The sequence below is a fragment of the Vulpes vulpes genome, chromosome 15 (assembly GCF_048418805.1).
Source record: "Vulpes vulpes isolate BD-2025 chromosome 15, VulVul3, whole genome shotgun sequence".
NCBI classification, from domain to species: domain Eukaryota; kingdom Metazoa; phylum Chordata; class Mammalia; order Carnivora; family Canidae; genus Vulpes; species Vulpes vulpes.
In genome coordinates, this window is record NC_132794.1 from 2500431 (window position 1) to 2519403 (window position 18973).

General features: G+C 42.3%; 1 protein-coding gene and 1 pseudogene across 4 annotated transcripts in view; one reads left to right on the forward strand and one right to left on the reverse strand.

The window, feature by feature from the left end:
* Positions 1-18973, forward strand: part of HSF2BP (heat shock transcription factor 2 binding protein) — a 108892-nt gene that overhangs the window by 19138 nt on the left and 70781 nt on the right. For all 4 annotated transcript variants that reach the window (XR_011997488.1, XM_072739429.1, XM_072739428.1 and 1 more), the window contains exons 5-6: positions 10826-10975; positions 12701-12833. Coding sequence is in view for 3 of the 4 variants with exons in the window: in XM_072739429.1 (XP_072595530.1) it covers positions 10826-10975; positions 12701-12833 (283 nt within the window). In the remaining variant the exon portion in view is untranslated. The remainder of the gene's footprint in view (positions 1-10825; positions 10976-12700; positions 12834-18973) is intronic.
* LOC112909523 (phosphatidylethanolamine-binding protein 1 pseudogene) lies at positions 6641-7630 on the reverse strand (annotated as a pseudogene).

Sequence of the window (18973 nt, forward strand, 5' to 3'; positions counted from 1 at the left end):
GCCCTTAAGCCTCAAGAGATCGTATTTTAAAATGTATGTAATTCTGGGGGCGCCTGGGTGGCTCAGTCAGTAAGTGTCGAACTCTTGATTTCAGCTCAGGTCACAATTTCAGGGTCCTGAGATTGATCCCTGCGTTGGGCTCCATACTCAGTGGGGAGTTTGCTTGAGATTCTCCTTCTCCCCTTGCCCCTTCCCCTCCTGGTGTTCTTGTGCGTGTGCATACATGTGCGCTTTCTAAAGTAAATCTTAAAAAATAATAAGGGCTGGAAAATAGTTGAACATTTGGATTTTATGACCATTTAATGTGGAGAATATTTACTGGGTAGGCTTGTAATTATGACTTCCTGTTAACTTTAAAAAAAGGTTTTTTTTTTTTAAGATTTTATTTTTTTCATGAGAGACAGAGAGTGGCAGAGACAGAGACAGAGGAAGAAGCTGGGATCATGACCTGAGCTGAAGGCAGATGCTCAACCACTGAGCCACCCAGGTGCCCCAGCTTAAAAAATTTTTTAAAATATTTATCTATTTGACAGAGTACTCACATGTGTCTAAGTGGGGGGCCAGGGGGTGAGGAGGGAAGGGAGGGACGGAGTAAGAGAGAGAAAGAGAAGCAGACTCCTCACTGAGCATGGAGCCAGATGCAGGGCTCATTCTCAAGGTCCCAGAGTTCATGACCCGAGCCGAAATCAAGACTTGGACACTCAACCAACTTAACCACACAGATGACTCTAATTTTTATGTCTAAAAGACCACTTCAGAACATTAAAAATCATAGTATAATAAGAATTCTGAAAAATGCACTTAATAATTTATAATCAGATGTATTAACTGGAAATATTTGTAATAAACCTAGGGGATCATTTACTAATCTTTAAGAAACAACTAATGTGTTTTAATATTTGGCGAGACTAATAGTATTTCTTAAAAATTACACATTCTTGGGTATCCCTGGGTGGCTCAGTGGTTTGGTGCCTGCCTTCAGCCCGGGGCGTGGTCCTGGAGTCCCGGGATCGAGTCCCTTGTTGGGCTCCCTGCGTGGAGCCTGTTTCTCCCTCTGCCTGTGTCTCTGCCTCTCTTTCTCTCTCTCTCTCTCTCTCTCTCTCTCTCTGTGTCTATCATGAATAAATAAATAAATAAATCTTTAAAAAAATTACACATTCTTTTTCTATAGAATAAATGATTTCCCCTTCTCTTCTGTAAAGCTAGAACTATCCTGTCACTTCTGATAAAAGTCAGGTTGTGTGTATTTTTTATTTTGAAGTAGTAAAACACTAACAGTACTAGTAACAGTAGCTAGTATCTGTTGTTTCCTGTGTGCTGGCAGGTGGCCAGCCACTGGCTGTGCATTGAACATCTCCTGTGCGTCTCCTAGCACAGCAGAGTCAGAGGCACTGTTAGCCTCAAGGAGGTTAGGTAGCTGGTCACAGCTCCACTGCTGCCTCATGTGAAGGAATTCTGAATATTTGTGGCTGCTATGGAGGTTTTCCAGGACTGGTGGGTTTTGTATGGACTTTAACATTGAGCAAGAAGGAAAGGTCAGGGAAAGAGTTTCGGTCTCAAAACTGAGTTAGGTTGAATGTCAGTCACATAATCAAAGTTGAAATTTTAGCTTTGTTGTATGTTTAGATCACAATAATTTAAGATGACGGTGGCTAATTTGTCTGGGCCTGAAAGTTTCATGGTCTGAAAGAAGTTGACCAACAGACAGGAAGGATCTGATAAAAGTTAACAATGCACTTGTTAGGTTCTGTACTTCCTGAATTTGCTGAGATGTCCTTGTTAAGGTTAAAACTTAATTGGACAGAATCTTAGATTTCCTTTTTTTTTTTTAGTAGATAAGCATAGGAAAAATGCATGTTTTGTGGACATTTTAGAGGCAATGCTTAAAAATGCACCATTCATGGGGCACTTGGGTGGCTCAGTGAGTTGAGTATCTGACTCGTGATTTTGGCTCAGGTTGTGATCTCAGGGTTGTGCGACTGAGCCCTGCGTCAGGCTCCCTGCTCAGCGTGGAATCGGCTTGAGATTTCATCTCTCTCCCTCTCGCTGTCCCTTCCCCCTTACTCACTCACTAATAAATAAAATCTAAAAAAAATAAGCCATTCTGGTAAAGTGCCAGTATAGAGGATGAAATGGCCCTGGTGAAGTTAGTGTCAGATCAGTGGTGTGTTTTTGCCCTGACAATTTGACCTTAGTTAAAATGTGGGAATATTTTAGGTTAAACTATTTCCTATTTCCAGTCACGTTTCCTGTTTAATTGTCCTGCCAATTTAATACTGATGGGAGCCCTTTCAAGTCTGCTGTTACAAGGCCACATCTCTTCTTGTTGTAGAGAACTGACAGCTGCCTTTTCCGTAGCCTTTTCTGTGGTCTCCGTCCAGATCTCTACAGCTCATGAGGCTGGACTCTGGAGGCTTATTTTAGACTTGAGGAACCAGGAAAGAATGCAGGGGCTAGATCCCAAATTAGAGCACTGCTAGTAAGTACTATAGTATGCGTAGAAGTAAGTCATTGGGAAAGACAGAAGTTACTGGATCCAGTATGTATGAAGAGAGGAGAAAACAAAGTGTGGACTCAAAATCATAAATAAGTGTGCTGGATGAGCAGCCACCCCGAACCCCGGGAGAATGGCCATCGGGCAAGGAAAGCTTGGTTCTCTGCTTAGTTGAGATGTTTCCCCAGCAGTGGTGGAATCAGATCAGGGGAGGCCAGCTGGGCCTTGCTGTGGGCGCGGGGGCTGGCCGGGAGAGTGGGTCTTCCTGGAGGGGCAGCCTCTGAACTCCAGAGGAGAAAGGGCCCGGCTTCCCCTGTGTGTGACACCACCAGAGGCCCGTGCTGTCACTGTGAGGGCGCACGAGGCTCTCGACAAAGGGTCTGCCAGCAGAGCTTTTACAGTGTCTGACCTGGCTTTCCCGCCTGTGTGAACTTGTCCTGGATGATGTGCGAGTTCAGCCCTGCTCTCTAGGGGGTCTTTCAGCTGCTGGCCTCTGCCTTCGCCTTCTCTGCACGTTTTCTTGTGCACGTACCTTTCAGAGTTAACTACTAACTTGCACAAGACTGCCCATGTATGGTTATCTGTGATTTTGTTAGGAAAGAGTTGCTACTTTTGAGATAGTAAAAGGGAAGTTGTTGTAAACATTGTATATTATTTCAGGAAACCTTCTAAAGAAAAAATTAACTGATAGTGTATTTTAGTTACAGAGATGAACTACAGAGGGTTTTGAAGGAATCCATACTCATTTTAAGTATGTAAACATGTCAGGACTCGGTTACTGTTTCTTTTTTCAAAGCAGTTTTGTTAAGATATATTTTGCATAACAGAATAATCTGTTGTAAAAGTGAAGTTTGACTGTTTTAGTGAGTGTACGCAGTTGTACAGTGTTCACCACAGTCCATTTTGATTTTGGTTAACATTTTTAGAAAGAATTTAGAGGGGCACCTGGGTGGCTCAGCAGTTGAGCGTCTGCCATCGGCTCAGGGCATGATCCCGGGGTCCTAGGATCGAGTCCCACATTGGGCTCCCTGCATGGAGCCTGCTTCTCCCTCTGCCTGTGTCTCTGCCTCTCTCTCTATGTGTCTCATGAATAAATAAATCTTTAAAAAAGTAAAGAATTATAGATTCACAGGAAGGTATAGAAAAATCGACAGGAGTCCCCTTGTGCCCTGTACCCAGTTTGCCCAGTGGTGGGTGTCTGGAATCCCTGCAGGACATGGTGAGAGCCAGGAGACCAACAATGGTATAACCCACAGGGCTTATTTGGGTCCACTGGTCTTATCTAGTGATGTATCTCACCAGTATTGGATGCTCTCCTGTGTGTCTGTGTGTGTGTGGGGGGGAATGTGTGTGTGAGAGACTAGTTCTGTGCAATTTTTAAAAAAATATTTTATTCATTTTATTTATTTATTTATTTATTTATTTATTTATTTTTTAAATAATTATTTATTTATTTATGATAGTCACACAGAGAGAGAGAGAGAGAGAGAGAGGCAGAGACACAGGCAGAGGGAGAAGCAGGCTCCAGAGAGAGAGTGAGAGAGAGAGAGGCAGAGACACAGGCAGAGGGAGAAGCAGGCTCCATGCACCGGGAGCCCGACGTGGGATTCGATCCCAGGTCTCCAGGATCGCGCCCTGGGCCAAAGGCAGGCACTAAACCGCTGCGCCACCCAGGGATCCCTTTATTCATTTTTTTTTAGAGAATGAGGGAGAAAAGGAGCAGGGGTGCGGGGGGAAGAGCAGAAGGAGATGGATGAGGAGATTCTGTGCTGAGCACGGAACCGAGCCCAACACAGGTCTGATCTCATAACTCTGAGATCATGACCTGAGCCGAAACCAAGAGTCAGACGCTCAACCGACTGATCCACCCAGGCTCCCTAGTTCAGTGCAGTTTTATCACATACATGGATTCATGTAACCACTACCACATTCAAGATACTGAATTCTTTCATCTATTAACACATAGTTGCTACACATTAATCTCTATAGTTATATTTTAAGAATGACTTATATTTTAAGAATAAGTTATATTTTAAGAATGTCATGAAAATGACTTTTATCACTCAAATTCATCAAAATTCTTTCTTGAATCAGTGGTCTGTTCCTTTTTATTGCTGTGTAATGTTCCGTAGTGTAGAAATATCGTTCATTTAACTATTCTCCCATTGAAGTTTGGGTTATTTGCTGTTGTTCATTATTATGATAGAGGTACTGTGAGCATCAGTGTATAAGTTTTTGTGTGATTGTATGTTTTTATTTCTCTGGGATAAATGCCCAAGAGTATGGTCACTGGATTGTGTACTAATGATGTTTAGTTTTTTTTTATTTTAAAGATTTATCTATTTATTTTATAGAGGGCACAAGCCAGGGGAAGGGCAGAAGAGAGAGAGAGTCCCAAGCAGACTCCTTGCTGAGTGCAGACCCTGATGGGGGGACCAGTGCCATGACCATGAGATCATGACCTGAGTTGAAACCAAGAATCAGCAGACCAACCAACCCAGCCACCCAGGCACCCCTGCACATTTAGTTTTGTAAGAAATTGCCAAGTTGTTTTGCAGAGTGGCTGCCCTATTTTATGTTCCCTCCAGTAGTCCATGAGTGATTTATTTCTTCCACATCCTAACTGACAAGTGGTGTTATCACCATTTTTATTTTAGCCATTCTGGTAGATATATGGTGACTGTACTTTGCATTTCTCTCATGGCTAATCATGTTGAGATCTTTTAACATGCTCTTTTGTTGTCTGTGTATCCTCTCCTGTAAAATATCTGTTCATATCTTTTACCCATTTTCTAATGGGATTGTTCTTTTTTCCTGTTGAATTTAGAGAGTTTTTAATATATGCTAGATGGAACTCCTTCATTGGAGATGTGATTTACAGATAGTTTCTGCAGGCTGGAGCGTGTCGCTTCATCTTCATGGGGTCTTCACAGAGCAAAAATGTTCAATCTGGTGAGGATGAACAAATCTTGTTTATTTTTGCTTCCATGATCATGAACAAGGTATGAGCTTTGTTTTTTTTTTTGTTGTTGTTGTTGTTGTTGTTGTTGTTTTTGTCCAGTTGATCTTGTACTTTGTGGAAGACATGACATCTCCTCCATGGACCTGCTCTTGCACTCTGTGACTGATCAGTTGGGCGCATTCCCCTGGCCTGTTCTGTTCTCTGGCCCCTCCACCTGTTCGTCCGCCAGAGCTCACTGTCATGGTTACTGTGGCCACATAGTGAGCCTCAGCATTGGGTAAAGAGATTCTTCCCATTTTTTTCTTCCTCCAAATGGTCTAGACAGGCCCTTTACTTTTCCACATACATTTCATTATAGGTTCATTTGTGTCTACGAAGATGCTGAGGTTTTGATGGGGATTGTGCTATGTCTGTAGGTCAGTTTTGGGAGAACTGTGATCTTGTCTGTGTCGTGTCTTTCAGCCCATAAACAAAGCACATCTTTCCACTCCTTTAAGTTGTCTTTAATCTCTTTCATCAGTGGTTCGTAATTGTCAGCACACAGATCCTGTACACATTTTGTTAGATTTTTACTTAAGCCTTTCATTTTCTTTCTTTCTTTTTTTGGTTCTACACAATGTTTTCATTTTTATTCAACTATAAGCAAGTAGCAGAATTAATACAGCTTTCTGAAACCCCAAACTGGCTTTCTTCCACGAGTAAAGAGTGATCAATTTAAGAGGTGCAGGCTTGGGGATTTCTGACCGCCTTTCACCCAGGCCTGCAGCTTATCTAGATAGCTGCGCCTGAACCACAAAGCGACTCTCCCTATTGCTGTTTCCAGTACCGCTCTTTAAAGGAACCAGAGACGCTGGTCCCCAGTAATCAGTCCTAGATGTAACACACTGGGGGCTAGTGGTGTGAGAGACACTGTCGAGAAAACGTGACCCAGAAGATGCTGTTATGCACAGTTCTGGACTCAGGCTCATAAAGACAGAGGCAGTGAATCTATTTTTTTTTTTTTTTTAAACCTCCCTTAAAGATTCTTTGATGTTCTGCTCTATTACTGTAGACCTGGTCTTTTCACCTGAATTTTTTCTTCTTTAAATTCTGGGTTGCTAGTCCTCCAAAATGGAGGATTAGATTTGATCAAAACATAAGGAGTGTGACCGTGTAGAATTACAGAGGACAGGCAGAAGGAAAAGTCACCCTAAACCACTATCTGATGGCTCAGGTCTTGCCTGTGAGAATGGGAGCGGGGAAGGGGAGAAATCTACATGCATCACTGAGCTTGAGAGCACGCTGGGCACTGCCTGTCCCTGTCTCCTGGCGTCCCTCCACTTCCCAGACAGCTGCTCACAGAGTTGGTCACACAGCTGTCCCATTCAACCTGATAACAGGTGCAGGCTGCCAGGGATTTGAGCTCATACTTCTTGTGGGGAGATGCCACTTTGAATTTACCAGAGTGGTCTCCATATTGTTTGCTGAGAATGGCCTTATCACACTTCAGTGGCCCATCCTGCATGTAAACCAGCCAGAAGTAAAGGGTGAAGGCCTTGGGAGGTCCAGATCCCATGTAATGGAAGAGAACTGTGCCACTACTCATGTCGTTGCCCCATGTGTTGACCCCAGAAAATAGCCCCATTGCCTGTGTTTGGGCACCTGGCAGATTGCCTTCCTGCTGGGAGCATCTGAGTCTGTCATGACCAACGTGCAGCGTTTACCTGGATCAAGGCTATCCCGTGCAATACTGATGGGCTGGTTCTTAACCTGGGTGGGCGTCAGTACGTTGCGCAGTGTACCAACCTTGGCCCTGCTGTATTTGACCTGCAGTGGATGCTGCAGCTGCTCCTCTACCTCCTGTGGGCTCAGGGGCCCAGGCTGCCTTCTGAGGTCCACCAGCATCTTGGGGCCGAGCTGGGTGGATGGTGGTGAGAGTCTTGGTGAGGCTTAGGCCTAGCAGCACTGACTCAGCATGGTCTGCAGACTGGCCACAGGACACATGGGCCCAGCAGCCGGGATGCGTTTTGTTTTCTTTGGAACACTTTTAAATGGTGTTTTAAATTGTAGTTTCCACTTTTTGGTTGTTAGCATATAGAAATGTGATTGCTTTTTGTGTGTTGATCTTATAACATGTGACCTGGCTGAACTCATGCATGAGGTCTGGGAGTTTTTTTTTGGATTCCCTGAGATTTTTTTTTTTCCCCTGAGATTTTTTTAATATAGACAATCATGTCATCTGCAAGTAGAGACAGTTCTAGTTCTTCCTTCTACTCTCTCTACTTTTTGTTTCTTTCTTTTGTGTGATTACACTGTCTGGAACTTCTGGTACCGTGTTAAGTAAGAGTGGCAAGAACGTCTGTTCTTGCCTTGTTCCTGATCATGGGGGAAAGCAGTCTTTTACCAGTAAGTATGATTTAAAAAAAAAAAAAAAGCCCTTTTTAAAAAAAGAATTTAACTGAAATTCCAGTTAGTTACATACAGCATTATCTTAGTGTATCAGGTGTACAGTAGAGTGATTTAACATTTCCATATATCACTGGTGCTCATCATGACAAGTGCACTCCTTAATCTTCATCACCCATTTCACCCAGCTTCCCTCCCACCCCCCCTTTTGTGACCAGCAGTGTGTTTTCTGTAGTTAAGAGTCTGTTTCTACAATGGAATATTACTCAGCAATTAGAAACGACAAATACCCACCATTTGCTTCGACGTGGACGGAACTGGAGGGTATTATGCTGAGTGCAGTAAGTCAATCGAAGAAGGACAAACAGTGTATGTTCTCATTCATTTGGGGAATATAAATAATAGTGAAAGGGAATATAAGGGAAGGGAGAAGAAATGTGTGGGAAATATCAGGAAGGGAGACAGAACATAAAGACTCCTAACTCTGGGAAACAAACTAGGGGTGGTGGAAGGGGAGGAGGGCGGGGGGTGGGGGGGAATGGGTGATGGGCACTGAGGGGGACACTTGACGGGATGAGCACTGGGTGTTTTTCTGTATGTTGGTAAATTGAACACCAATAAAAATTAATTTATTAAAAAAAAAGTCTGTTTCTTGGTTTGCTTCTCTCTTCCGCCCGCTTTGCTCATTTGTTTTGTTTCTTATATTCCACATATGAATGAGATCGTATGGTATTTGTCTTTCTCTTACTGACTTATTGTACTTAGTATAGTACTCTCTAGTTCCATCCATGTCATTGCAAATGGTAAGATTTTGTTTTTATGTTATATTCCTTTGGGTTCGCTGCAAAATTGAGTGGAAAATACAGATTTCCCATGTGCTCCCAAGCCCCATTCATTTGTAACTTTCCCTATTGTACAGATAAGTGTGATTTTAGCTGTAGTGTTTCATAGGTGCTTTTTATCAAGTTGAGGAAGTTCCTTTCTGTTGTTAGTTTGCTGAGAATTTTTCTCACAAGTGAGTGCTGGATTTTGTCCAATTTTTAGAATATTTCCATCACATATTTGTTTGTAGTTAGTCCTGTTCCCTTGCCCAGCCCTAGGCAATCATGGATCTGCTTTCTGTCTCTCTCTATAGATTTGCCTATTCTGTATATTTTATGGAAATATAGAAATACAATATGCAGTCCTTTATGTTTGGTGTAATGCTTTGGAAGTTCATTCATGTTAGCATGTGTCAATTGTTTGTTCCTGTCTGTTGTAACACTTTTTAAAAAATCTTTCATCAGTTGATAGACATTTAGCTATTTTCAATTTTTGATTCACGAATAACACTACTGTGAACATTCATGTACAAGTGTTTGTGTGGATATATACTTTTTCTTGGGGAATACCTAGGAGTGAAATTGTTGGGTCATATGGTGAGTATATGGTTATTAGCATGTGTCATAGATTAGTGATCATCTTTTCTCCTAAAATGAGCATGAATATATGTCTGAATGTGTAAGAGATTCTGTATACCAAATACATCATCCCCGGGTAGATGTGAATGGGCCACCCTAGACCAAGTTACGAAGTCACCAAAGTTTGGTTTGTGGCCCACTGATTCCTTTTCTTCTCCCCCTTGTTGTCCTGCACTCACCTCTCTAAAAGAAAAAACGAAAACATCTAAAAAAATATAACTTAAAAAAAACTATAACTTTTTAAAGATTTATTTATTAGAGAAAGAGAGAGACCATGTGTGTGTGCATGTGTGCAAACAAGGGAGGGGTAGAGGGAGAGAGTATCAAGCAGACTCCCTGCTGAGCACAGAGCCTGATGTGGGCCTCGATTCCACAACCCTGAGATCACGACTTGAGCCGAAGTCAAGAGTTGGACTCTTAATCAACTTTACCACCAGGTGCCCATAAAATACTTTAACTTTGAGAACTGTTATTATGATTCTAATTTTACTTTGGTATAAATGAATTTAAGTAGATTTCTATATTTCTTTTTTTTTTTTAAAGATGTGTTCATTAATTTGAGTGAGAGTGTGTGTACATGAATGGGGGGGAGGAGGGGCAGAGGACAAGAGAAGCAGGTTCCCCAGTGAGCGTTGGAGCCTGATGTAGGGCTCTATCCCGCCACACTGAGATCATGACCTGAGCCAAAATCAAGTCAGATGCCCAGCCATCTGAGCCAACGAGGCACCCCAGGTTTCTGTATTTCTTAAGTTTATCTCTTGTTAAGTAAGGAAATGCTCTCACCTTTTAAGGGAACTTCAGGTAACAAGAGTAGTGCAACCAGTGGTGGAGGTGGGGGATCAGGAATCCCCATACTGCCCAAGAGCCGCCTGCAGCGAGCCTTTAGGATTGTTTGTGTGGTCTGAGGGAACTTCGGGAGGACAAGTCACTGTTGAGAACCCTGGCTGGGATTTGCCAGCTATATTCTTCAGAAGCCCCGCTGGCCTCTATCTTCCTGTCACGCGGACGCTCAGCTTGACTGTGCTTGGCATGCCTGGGAGGCCCTCCTTCGCACTTCTTGTCTTTGCCCCATATGTCCTAGCCGGGTTAGCTGTGTCGTCTGACATCTGTACAGTGGGGTGAGCCACTTGGGGGTGGCAGGGTCATGTACTACAAGTGTTGCTCTGTGGACTGCTGTGTTTGGTTGTTACTTTGTTCAGGTGGCCCAGTTGGGGTTGATTCTAGGTGTAGCCACTTGGGACCTGAGGTGCCTTCTGTTTCATTTTACTTGAAGAAGATGAATTCAAGTCTTTGGCGATACTTATAAACTCTAATACAGCAGTGTGTTCTTTTTCGAGAGTGTAATTTTCCTTCTGAAGTTTAAAAAAATACATAGATTGTGGCTAAGGATGAGTTTTCATTTGCCAACATGTTTTCTATAATTCTACGTGCATTAAAAAAAAATCTTTGTATAAGAAACACAATAGAGGTATTTTAAAGTTGAATGCTGTTCATTTTGCTGATTTCATTTTGTTTTGATTTTAGGAGAAACTTGCTCTTCGACAGCAGCTGAATGAAGCAAAGCAGCAGCTCCTGCAACAAGCAGAATACTGTACAGAAATGGGAGCAGCAGCCTGCACCCTTTTGTGGGGTGTCTCCAGTAGTGAGGACGTCGTCAAAGCCATTCTGGGAGGAGTAAGCATGACCACTGGGCTCCCTGGATATTGTTGATCAGTGTTTATGGGACACAGAGGGTACAGTGTGTACGAAGGCATTTACAGATGAAATCCATGTCTTACGTTTGTTCACCAGACAGTGGTGGCATACCAGTATGTAGAGTCCACTGTAAGCTGGTGCTCTAGGGGGTGCGTAAAATGAAAGAAATAAGACACCTACTCTCCCAGAACCTGTATGGTATTTGTGGAGATAGTACTGCTTCCATATCGTTGCTTGACCTACACACACTTAACAAAGTTTAAAGTACTTCTATGTATGTTACCCCACAGGTACCATAATACTTGATTTGTTTAAAGTTACGTGTTATTTAACGTATGTATTAATAGTGCACACACACATCCACACTCATCCACACTCAGGAAACTTTCCAGAAGAAGAGAGATTTGAAATGGGCTTTGATTAACTTGAATAGGTGGCAAGGGCAGAAAATGGGGAGGGGAGAGATAGCATAATCAAGGGCATGGGCTGAGAAGTCTGAAGTTAGTTTTAGGGATGGTGCCCAGGTCTGCTGACAGAGAGTGGAGGGCTAGTGTGGTAAAGTTATGGGGACATAATGATCCAGAAGGAGGATGGAATGTGATTTTGGAAGACCTCAGATGCTAGGTTGCTGATTTTATCTGGAAGGTGGTAAGGCTGGATTCCTGAGGGTTTTGAGTAAAAGAGTGGTGGAAAGAGAGACTTCAGGGAGATTGTCCTGACCTCGAGTGAGGGTAGGTAGGAGCAGGGTGGGCATGGGGACAAGACAGGAAGACTAACTGAAAGGCCCTCTGAGTGGCTCACGCAGTACCCTGCTGTGGGGGGCAGGGAAGGCAAGTGTGGTGCCAGAGGATGAGAGGGGCCAGAGAGCTTGTGGCTGCATTCTAGGAGAGGGGTGTGCTTGTGGACAGAGATACAGATACGAGGCCAGCAATAAATTACTTACGACGTAGAGAAATAATTGTGTGTGACTTTAGGTGGAGAAATTGTGTTTTAACATTTATTGAGCTTTATTCAGGTGTAATTTACACATCATATGATTCACCCATCTGTGAGCATACAATTTAGTGATTTTAGCTCATTTCCAGAGCTGTGTAATCATCACCACAACCCGGTCTTAGTACATTTATATCAGCCCATGAAGTTGCCTTGTTCCATTTGTAAATGTGTTAGCTTTTACGCTATTCCTTAGAACCCTGACACCCCAGGAAGTGCTTCAGAGGTTCTGCATACTTGGAGGGACTTCTCCTAAGTAATGAAGATTTAAACTGCCCAAGAAGCCTGCTTACTGCCTTCATCTCTTGACATGTTGAAGTTTCTGTTAAGATTTTGTTTGAAAATCCATTCTCCCATGGTTGAAACCTGTGATTTCATGCCAAGAACCAACAGAGAACATATTTTTCTAACATATTCCTAGAGTATTTTGGGTGAACTCACCCTAACACTTCCACCACTGTATAAATTTGTGCTGTTCCCTCACATATATTTTATTTTGCTCTTTCTATCAGGCTGCAGGGTAATTTTTCTACAGATTCCAAACTTCCTTTTTCTGTTCTTTTTGATATGGGAACTTGTAATGAAGGAGCAGACTTTTAAATACTGCTTCTGTAATTAAAACAGAGTCTTCCTTTTGTGTGCTTGTACTCTTATAAAGTATTGTATGAGTATTTGTGCAGGGGTGTGATACTTTCCTTTCCAAACTTTCAGGATAAAGCTTTGAAGTTTTTCAGTATCACCGGTCAAACAATGGAGAGTTTTGTGAAGTCACTGGATGGGGATGTCAAGGAGCTTGATTCTGATGAAAATCAGTTTGTGTTTGCTTTGGCTGGGATTGTAACAAGTAAGTAATTCTTTTTAGGCACAGTGACTGTTAGAAGTGTGTCTAGAGTGATGATTACAGCCAGGTGTGTGTGTGCAGGAACATCTCCCAGGAGTTTTTAAATGTCCTTTGGTTCTTACTGTAGAGAATCTGATTCAGTGGGTGTGGGATAGGTACAAGGTGTGTGTGTGTTGGGGAGCATCCCCCCACCAGGCGATTCTGATAAGCATCAGTGAGTAAGAAGACTGATCTAGAAAACACAGGATGAATTTGCATGTTCTGTTCAGTTCTGTACATGGAAAAAAGTCAAAACTGGAAGTTTAGCTACTCATTATTTGGAATCATTTTACTAACATCTAGCTAAAATAGAAGCCTTAAGCTAAGAGTGAGAGAAGCCCTTGCTCTTGTTTTGGTACAATAATTAAAGAATTCCAAAAACCTAAATTGTCTTCCAAAGATTATAGTTATTCTTATGATAGAATTCTATGATAAAACTGCTGTAAGCGATAAAGCCAAATGACTATATAATAAATCCTATCTTAGTGTAGTGGGAGGTGGTGGATACTAGTGAGTAGTATTGTTCTGAGGTCAGTGAAGTGGTTCGGTTCATTGCCACGACTGTGAGTTTTGCTCTTTATGTTTTTACTCTGTTTATGTTGCTCTTTCTTCTCTGCTTTATCCTATGCTACTCTTAGGGTAATTCTCTGCTATTAAAGAGAGGAAATCTTATTTTTCTTCATGGCATTATCCTTCATCTATTGAAATCCTAACGAGGTAGATCCTGTGTAGACATTTTCTTCATAATCCCTTAAAAATTTGTGATACTTCTTTGAGGTGGCTCTTGAGACTCTAACAGTGGCCGGGGCAAGTCCTGACTTAGCCCAGCCCTTTCCCAGGACGGTGTGGCATGCTTCAGACATCACACCTTCAGGTGGAGGGGGCTTGTACTGCTCCAACTTTTCAAATTGCTTTAAGGTCTTTTTTCTATGGCATTTGCAGACTTGATGATTGGGTTCTCTGCTGTTTGCAGAGGACGACACAGGCCTATGACAAATATGATTCGTCATTCCGCCAGATTGTGAGTCTGAGCCACTTGAGTAGCTGACTAGTGTGGAGCAGTGAGGTGGTTGGCCAGCGGGTAAAGCAGTCTGTTGCCTGACACAAGATCAGCTGGGCCTTGTTTGTTCTTCCTGGGAGTGGCTTACATGGATACTCACAAAGAGTCGCAAAGTGCGCATTTATATTTCACTTCGGCATTGTGAATTTTACTGGGAAATTACTTACTCTGGTGGTACTTTATTAAAGTGCTGCTTCACAGAGGTTGTGGAGGCTTGTGCATCGCCAATACCAAGCTTCTGTCCTATGGGAGGAGTAGGCAGTAACAGTAGAGACCTTGGGTTAGCTGTCAGATAGATCCTCTGCCTTCTAAAACAAGGATTCTTTTAAAAAAAAAAGTTTATATACAGTTGGTATTTTGATAGGTATTGCATTAAATGTGTAGATTGCTTGGGCGGTGTAGACATATTAACAATATTTGTTCTTCCAATCCATGAGCACCGAATGCCTTTCCATTTCTTCTTGTCATCCCAGTTTCTTTCATAAGTGTTTTATGGTTTTCAGAATACAAGTGTTTCCTCTCTTTGGTTAGATTTATACCTAAGTATTTTATTGTTTTTGGTGCAACTGTAAATGGGATTGATTCCTTAATTTCTTTTTCTGCTGCTTCATTATTGGTGTATAGAAATGCAGCAAATTTCTGCGCATTGATTTTGTATCCTGTGACTTTACTGAATTTGTTTATTAGTTCTAGCAGTTTTTTGGTGGAGTCTTTCAGGTTTTCTATATAGGCTATCACAGAATTTTTTCACAGATCTATAAAAAACAATCCTAAAATTTGTATGGAACCACAAATTTTCCAAAAGACCCCGAATAGCCAGAGCAACCTTGAGAAAAAAAAAAAAAACAAAGTAGGAACCATAACAATTCTGACTTACAGTTATATTTCAAAACTGTAGTCATCAAGACAGGATGGTATTGGCACAAAAATAGACATATAGATCAATAGAACAGAATAGAAAACCCAGAAATGAACCCACAACTATATGGTCAGTTAATCTTCGACAGAGCAGGAAAGAATATCCACTGGGGGGAAAAAACCAGTCTCCTCAACAAATGAGTTTTGGGAAAACTGGATAGCCACATGCAGAAGAAGGAAACTAGACTACTTTCTTATATCATACATAAAAATAAAGTCAGAATGAATGAAAGACGTAAATATGAGACCTGAAACCATCAAAATCCTAGAGGAGAACACAGGCGGCAACCTCTCTGACATTGGCCATAGCCCTTGTTTCTAGATTTGTCTCCTGAAGCAAAGTGAACCAAGGCAAAAATAAACTATTGGACTTTATCAAAATAAAAAGCTTTTGTACAGCAGAGGAAACAACCAACAAAAGTAAAAGGCAACCTATGGAATCAGAGAAGGTATTTGTAAGTGACACATCTGATGAAGGGTTAGTATTTAAAATATATAAAGAACATAAAAAACTCACCACTCCAAAAATGAATAATCCAGTTAAAAAATGGGCATAAGACATGAATAGACATTTCTCTGAAGACGACATACAAATGGCTAACAGGTGAAAAGATGCTCAACATCACTCATCATCAGAGAAACACAAATCACAACCACAATGAGATACCACTTCACACCTATCAGAATGGCTGAAATCAACAACACAAGAAACAACACGTGTTGACGAGGGTATGGAGAAAGGGGAACCCCCTCCTGCACTGCTGGTCGAAATGAAATCAGTGCAGCCACTGGAAAACAGTATGGAAGTTCCTCAAAAGGTTAAAAATAGAACTATGACCTGTGACCCAGCAATTGCACTACTAGGTATTTATCCCAAAGATACAAATGTAGTGATTCAAAAGGGCACCTGCACCCCGATGTTTATAGCAGCAATGTCCATAATAGCCACACTATGGAAAGAGCCCAGATGTCCAGCAACAGATGAATGGATAAAGAAGATGTGGTCTATGTATACAATGGAATATTACTCAGCCATCAGAAAGGGTGAGATCTTGCCATTTGCAATGATGTGGATGAAGCTAGAGGGTATGAGGCTAAATGAAATAAGTCAGTCAGGAAAAGACAAATACCATATGATCTCACTCATGTGGAATATAAGAAACAAAACAAATGAGCAAAGGTACAAAAGAGAGAGAGGCAAACTGAGAAACACCCAAAGTCTAGAGAACACACTGATGGTCACCAGAGGGGAGGCAAGGGAGGGGATGGGGAAATAGGTGATGGGGAGTCAGGTGTGCACCTGTCCTGATGGGCACTGGGTTTTGTATGGAAATGTTGATTCACTCTATAGTACACGAAACTAATATTATTACACTGTATGGTAACTAACTGGTTAAATAAAAACCTTAAAAAATTAAATTTTGCATATAGTAAACTCCCCCATTACAGATTGTTCTTCTACCTTATTGCTGTTTTGTGAGTTTTGGCAAGTGCATATAGTCCTGTAGCCACCATAGTTAGGGTATGGGACAGTTCCAATTACCTCCCTCAAACCTCCCCCACCTTTCCTTTTGTCACTGTGCCCTCTGTCCATTGTCAGCCCCAGATAACTGCTGATTTGGTAGTATTTTTAACTTTTAGCTGAAATTTTTTTTAAAGATTTTATTTATTTATTCATGAGAGAGAGAGAGAGGCAGAGACACAGAGGGAGAAGCAAGCTCCATGCAAGAAGCCCGATATGGGACTTGATCCTGGGACTCCAGGGTCACACCCTGGGCCAAAAGCAGGTGCTAAAGTGCTGAGCCACTCAGGGATTCCCCTAGCCAAATTTTTCTTACTGGCCCTTATGACATCCAGTGTTTGCTTCAAGTAAGAAATGCTTGCCTTATATCTCTCTTTGGAGCACCTGCCTTTTCTGATTTTACAGTAGTGGGTTGATCTCTGGCATCAGCTCTCTGATAATGTCCAAGATAAGTTGTGATTTTGCATATTATCTCCTTCACCCCTTTTAAAGAATGGAGGTGTAGGTCTAAGATTTTATTTAGTGATTTGAGAGAGAGCACGAGCAGGGAGAAGGGACAGAGGAGAAAGGGAGAAACAGGCTCCTTGCTGAGCAGGGAGCCGGATGGGCTCCATCCCAGGACCCTGGGATCATGACCTAAGCCGAAGGCAGATGCTTAGCCACTCAGCCACCCAGGCGCCCCTCAGTAACTTTTATAGGAGTACAAATATAGATGGCCAATTGTTATCACAGTCCTGGGGGACGAACTTGCTTAGCTTGCAAGGAAAAAACTTATTGCTCTAGTTGTAACTACTTTCTTTGCTTTTTTATTATTCGACAGTTATAATTGTACTCCTTGCATCTTAATTCTTGGTTTATTCATTCAAACAATATTACATAATAATTAAAGAATCAAAATTGCTTTTTGATTGTTGGTAATATTTATTTATTTATTTATCTATCTATCTATCTATTTATTTATTTATTTATTTAAGGTTTTATTTATTTATTCATGAGAGACACAATGAGAGAGAGGCAGAGACGTAGGCAGAGGGAGAAGCAGGCTCCAGGCAGGGAGCCTGATGTGGGGCTTGATCCTGGGTCTCCAGGATCGCACCCTGAGCCAGGGGCAGGTGCTCAACCACTGAGCCACCCAGGCATCCCATATTTTTATTTATTTTTATTTTTATTTTTTTTAAAGATTTTATTTATTCATGAGAGATATGGAGAGAGAGAAAGAGAGAGAGAGAGAGAGAGGCAGAGACATAGGCAGAGGGAGAAGCAGGCTCCATTCAGGGAGCCTGACATGGGACTCCATCCCGGGTCTCCAGCATCAGGCCCTGGGCCGAAGGTGGTGCTAAACTGCTGAGCCACTCAGGCTACCTGATTGTTAGTAATTTATAGGCAGAATTGGATCCAGTTTGTCTCTCATGGACATAAGAGCTCCTGAGAAGTGATAGCAAAGCACCCTTGTGTCCGTGACCATCACCTCTACTTCAGACAAGCAGTGTGAGAGAGAAGATGGGCTGGAAGTTGAGGCACAGTGTCCAGTTCAGCTTTTGCCTTTGACCAGCCCTGTGTTCTTATGTCTGTGGCCCTCAGTTTCATCTCCTAAGAAGACTCTTGGTGCCTGAGGTCTGCTCTAACCCTAGGCTTGAGTGGTTGTGTGTGTGGAAGAAAAAGGGGCCAGTTTTGTACCTTGACCTACATATGATTTTGTGTCACCCAGTCCGAGTCCGCAGTGAAGAGTCCGTGGATGGGCATTTAGGTGGTTTCTACTTTTTGGCTCTTACAGGTGATGCTGCTGTGAACATTCGTGGATAAGTTTCTGTGTGAATGTATATTTTTGGTTCTCTTGGGCATGTACCTAGGCATGGAACTGCTAGATCACGTGATAGCTCTGTGCTCCACTTTCTGAGAAACCGCCAGACCATTTTCCACAGCAGCTGTGCCATTTTACTCTGTGATGGCTACTTTTTCCTGTGTCTTCAGGACAGTCCATCTTTTTCTGTATGTGTGTGTGTGTATCTTTGGTGGTGTTGGAGGTGGTGGAGATCTAAGAGCAATCATCAGATCCTCTTGTCTAGATCCTCACCACTGTTGTTGGACCTCTTGAAAGGCGAGGTTGGCTTGTAGAGAGCTGATTTCCAGTGTGAGCAGTGATCACCGTCATTTTATCTTGGTTCTGTGTCTGAATCATTTATTGAATCAGCTGTCAGGACAATAGCCAAACAGAATCATTTAAGACTTAGGCAATAGATGTAACTGGAAGCACTAGAAGGAGACAGACACTCTGAAACCATGACTCACATGACTTGATAAGCAGCTCAGAATCGCCCCTTCCCCTGGTGGAAGAGGACCCAGCAATAAGCAGCACTAAGGCAGGGTCTGGGCAGGAGCGTCCTTCCTCCGTTCTCTTCTGACATGGACAGTTGTTAACTAGAGAGATAACCAGGAGGTTCTCTGTCATCAGACAGGTGGACTAAGGGGGCTGGGTTGAGGGTGTTCCATTGACCTAATGTCATATGAGAAGGAGGGAGGAGCACCGTTTCATGATTACTTAATTGACTAGAAGAGAAGTGCTGGTATTTCTAGTTAGTGATTGGGATGATACTGTGTGTGGTG